The sequence below is a fragment of the Hevea brasiliensis genome, unplaced genomic scaffold (assembly GCF_030052815.1).
Source record: "Hevea brasiliensis isolate MT/VB/25A 57/8 unplaced genomic scaffold, ASM3005281v1 Scaf128, whole genome shotgun sequence".
Classification (NCBI taxonomy): domain Eukaryota; kingdom Viridiplantae; phylum Streptophyta; class Magnoliopsida; order Malpighiales; family Euphorbiaceae; genus Hevea; species Hevea brasiliensis.
The window spans coordinates 152,287-156,086 of record NW_026614617.1 but is presented as its reverse complement, the minus strand read 5'-3'; the positions used below and the strand labels follow the sequence as shown (position 1 = coordinate 156,086).

At 30.9% G+C, this 3,800-nt stretch overlaps 1 protein-coding gene across 1 annotated transcript; it reads right to left on the bottom strand.

The window, feature by feature from the left end:
- Positions 1-2,084: 2,084 nt before the first annotated feature.
- On the bottom strand, positions 2,085-3,596 carry LOC110650527 (uncharacterized). Its single transcript, XM_021805532.2, has one exon. It carries the CDS (start codon positions 3,266-3,268, stop codon positions 2,252-2,254), a length of 1,017 nt encoding a protein of 338 aa, XP_021661224.2. The 5' UTR covers positions 3,269-3,596; the 3' UTR covers positions 2,085-2,251.
- Positions 3,597-3,800: the final 204 nt, after the last annotated feature.

Here is a 3,800-nt window from a genome sequence, read left to right as displayed (position 1 = left end):
CTTCAGTAATATAGGTTAAAAAATCGTTAACTTTTTAACCTAATTTTATATTTTTAATTTAAAATTTTATTTATTAATGAGTATTTAGTATGAATACTTTAATATTTTTATTTTTTGAATGGGATTAAATATTTAATACATTATAAATAAACTCGATATCCATTAAAAATACTTCAGATTGACTCAAGGCAAATACTATTAATCTTGTTTCAATGGATTGAAAGGTTGTGCAATATGAAAAAAATTAAAATTTTATTTTTTAAAGAATTATGGACTGCAAAATAATTTTTAAGTCTAATTAAGGTGTCATGTCAATAAATTAGAATTATTTTAACTTTTAATTGACTCAATTGTTAAAATAAAAAATAATATCAAAATTTATAAATCAAATTAATAAAATTTAAAAAGTTAAATTAAGAATCAAAATATTTATAAAGGTTTTATTTTGTTCCATCAAATGGAATAAAAATAGGTACAAAATGATCAAGAAATTTAAAATAAATAGAGCTAATTTTAATTGGCTTAATTACCCAAAAAAATTATATTTTCAAACAAGTGAAAGTGAAAAAAGAAAAAGACAACAAATAAATAAAATGCTTAAAAATCAATGGTAATAATTGTTTGATTGGCATTAGCAATGAACAAAACGGTGCGCACAATTATGACTTTTCTGGACGATAATATGGTACTTTTTTCTTCCATGCTTGCGCTGGGCAACGGGTAGATCGGAATAGGACTAAAATCGGCGATTTCCATTTAAAATTTAAGACTTTCTTTAAAGGAAATTATTTATAAAAAAAATAATTTAATTTAATTTCTCATATAATTATATTATTCATTGTAAAATGATTTTTTAAATTAAAAAAAAATTTATTTCACCTATTAAAATTTTCAAATATAAAAACAAATATTGAATATTGAATTTGTGTGTTTTTTTTCCTTGATTTTTTTGAGAGCTAATCTATATATTTTACCAACATGGCGAATCTTTCATTTATGTAAAAATATAATATGTTAATTTATATTTTTTTTATTTTATTTTCAATTAATAAAATATATTTTTTATTTTTATAAAACATTTTACAATTCTTTTAATTTATTTTCTTTTTTAAAAATTAACTTTAATTCAAATATAAATCAGTCAATTTGAGTTTAATTTAAAGACAATTTTTATCAATTCCAAATTAAATTGATCCAGTTTTAATTTTGGTCTACCTATGCCCTTCACACTATTGTTCTTTAGGGGTAAGCATTCGGTTCAAACCGAACTGAACCAAATCAAATCGAATTAAATTATGAAAACTGAATTATAAATTTTAGAAATCAAACCGAACTAAAATTGATGAAAAATCGAATCTAATCGAACCGTTCTATTTTGGTTGGATTCAAACCAATCAGTATTATTTTTTGTTATTTTTTAATTTAGACTTATTTTCAAGTTATTTGATCTGATTTTCACTTTGATTTGAACCTAATATCTATTAATCAATGAAATTAAACAATTTATATATATATAATTACATATAATTCATAAATTTTTCATAAAAATAAATCAAATAAAAAATTAATAAAATTATTTGGTTAGATTTAATCGATTTTTTTTTTTCGCTTCTTAATCAAACCGAACCGAAATAACTGAAATCTTTATAATATAAAATCAAACCGAATCAAATTATTTTAAAAACTGAACCGAATTATTGAATTAAGGCGATTTGCTTTGATTTATTTGGTTTGAGCCAAATAATGCTCACCCCTGTTGTTCATTTGGTGCAAGCCAACCCATAAATTTTTTGGCGTTCGATCTCATATAATTTGTGAGACTTTTTTAAGTGCAGAAAATACGAGAGGAGCATCATCATGTCATAGTTTCAGGCTTTTATAGATGGAGATGATGATGATGGTGGTGCATCAAGTGAGAGCATTCTCCTATAATTACCTGGTAACCATCTATTATTTCTAATAATAGCTGCTTCCATTACAGCCACGCTCACGCCTTGTCAATAAATCATAAACCTGATTGTGCTGATACCTCAACAGCAATCAACATTCATAATTGCAGAAACCTGGATGCAAATAAATCAACGTAACTTCAATTTCTCCTTCTCTGTATTCCAATTTCAAAAATGAAATGATCAATAATCCACTATTTGTGGAATTATTCAAATAATTAGTATAAATTAGAGGGGCAGACAAGGAATAAAAAACAACATTACAAAGGAGATTTTGGTACAAGAATTGGATTATTCTGAAATTATGCAGACCATGAATCTTCAACTTGCTGATAATGCCTTTCATAGCTATACACAGCGTTCCCATAACTGCGAGCATCATCACTTCTTTCGCCGTATGGATATGGATTCCCAAACAGATAATCAGCACTTTCTTTCCATTGATTGCTGCAATTTCCATAATCTGCAACTTGTTGACAATCGTTCGCTCTCCTTGTATAACGAGTCAGGCAGGGCCAGTACCCAAATAAACCTTCACAAAGATCCATTGCTTCCAACCCATACCCAGATGGAATTTCAGGCACTGACACTTGTTTCTCATACTCATATCCGTTGCCATACCCAGACCAAGGAGAGTGATCATCCCCATACTTTTCCTTGCTTTCCTCTCCAGGATACAAGTCTAAAGGCTCCCTCTGAGAATTGCCATGGTCATGGTCATACTCACCTAGCTGCTGCTGCTCTGTCTCGTTGATGGGGGGTGGTTGTGGTTGGCTTTCGCTCGGGGGTGTTTTTGCATGCTGTTCAACTTCCTTTTCTCCAATAGGGGATGTTATCGGCACAGAAGAGACTCCATTTAAGGGGAAGGTACCTAGATCAGGCGTGGAGCGAGGATAACAAGTTTCATCAGAAGGTGGAAGGGGTTTGCCATAGGTCTGCGTCAGATCATAGCCACCACCATAAGGTGTTGGATCATATTCTTCAAAATCAGGCTCTCCAGACTCTGAAACAGAGTAAGATATGATGAACTGAGTCTGAGCAGGAAAGTAAAGATCAGGATCATACTGAATATACTTGGGTTCGCTGGAAGTGGATACAGAATATGCAGTTCTTGAATAGCTTGAAACAGGATCGTAAGCAACGAAAAGAGGAATCGGATCATAGGCAAAAATTTGGTAATCATTGGACTTGTAGCTGGAATAAGCCATTGAATCTTGAACTGCAGCAGAATCATAACTACTATAGTAATGGGTTAAAGGGTAATCACCATCGTACTCACCATGATCATCCATATAATAGCTAGAGCTGTAGTAAGCCATTGTGTATCAATCTGGCTTCTAATTTCTCGTCAAGAAGCAAGACACATGAGAAATCAAAAAGATGAATAAAGCAGTTACTTGCACATCTGAACTGGACTCAATTCAGATGCCCACCACCATTCAGTTGCAGGCCTTATCTGATAAAAGATAGGTGGGATGCCACTGTCACAAGAAAAACTCTCCAAAAAGAATTTGACGTTTTGTGATGATAAGATATGGATCTAAATTAAGATAATTTGCAAGGCCTGTTGAAGATAAACCTTTGCCTTTAGTCCATGAAAAGGACAAAACTTTCAAAGGCCATATGACGGAAGACACAAGCTGAAAGCAACCGAAAAAGCATCCCTGTTATTTCAGCTGAAGGGGGTAGGAGGGGTTAGATGAGCTAGGACAATCTATTAACAGAGTTAAATTTAATCGAGTTTACAATTAAAAAAAAAATTATATAAATAAAAACTTAAATACTCTACAGACTTAAAAGCACTCAAATCCAATGGGATCTTTTGCAAGGCTTATGGAGGCCCGAGCTATG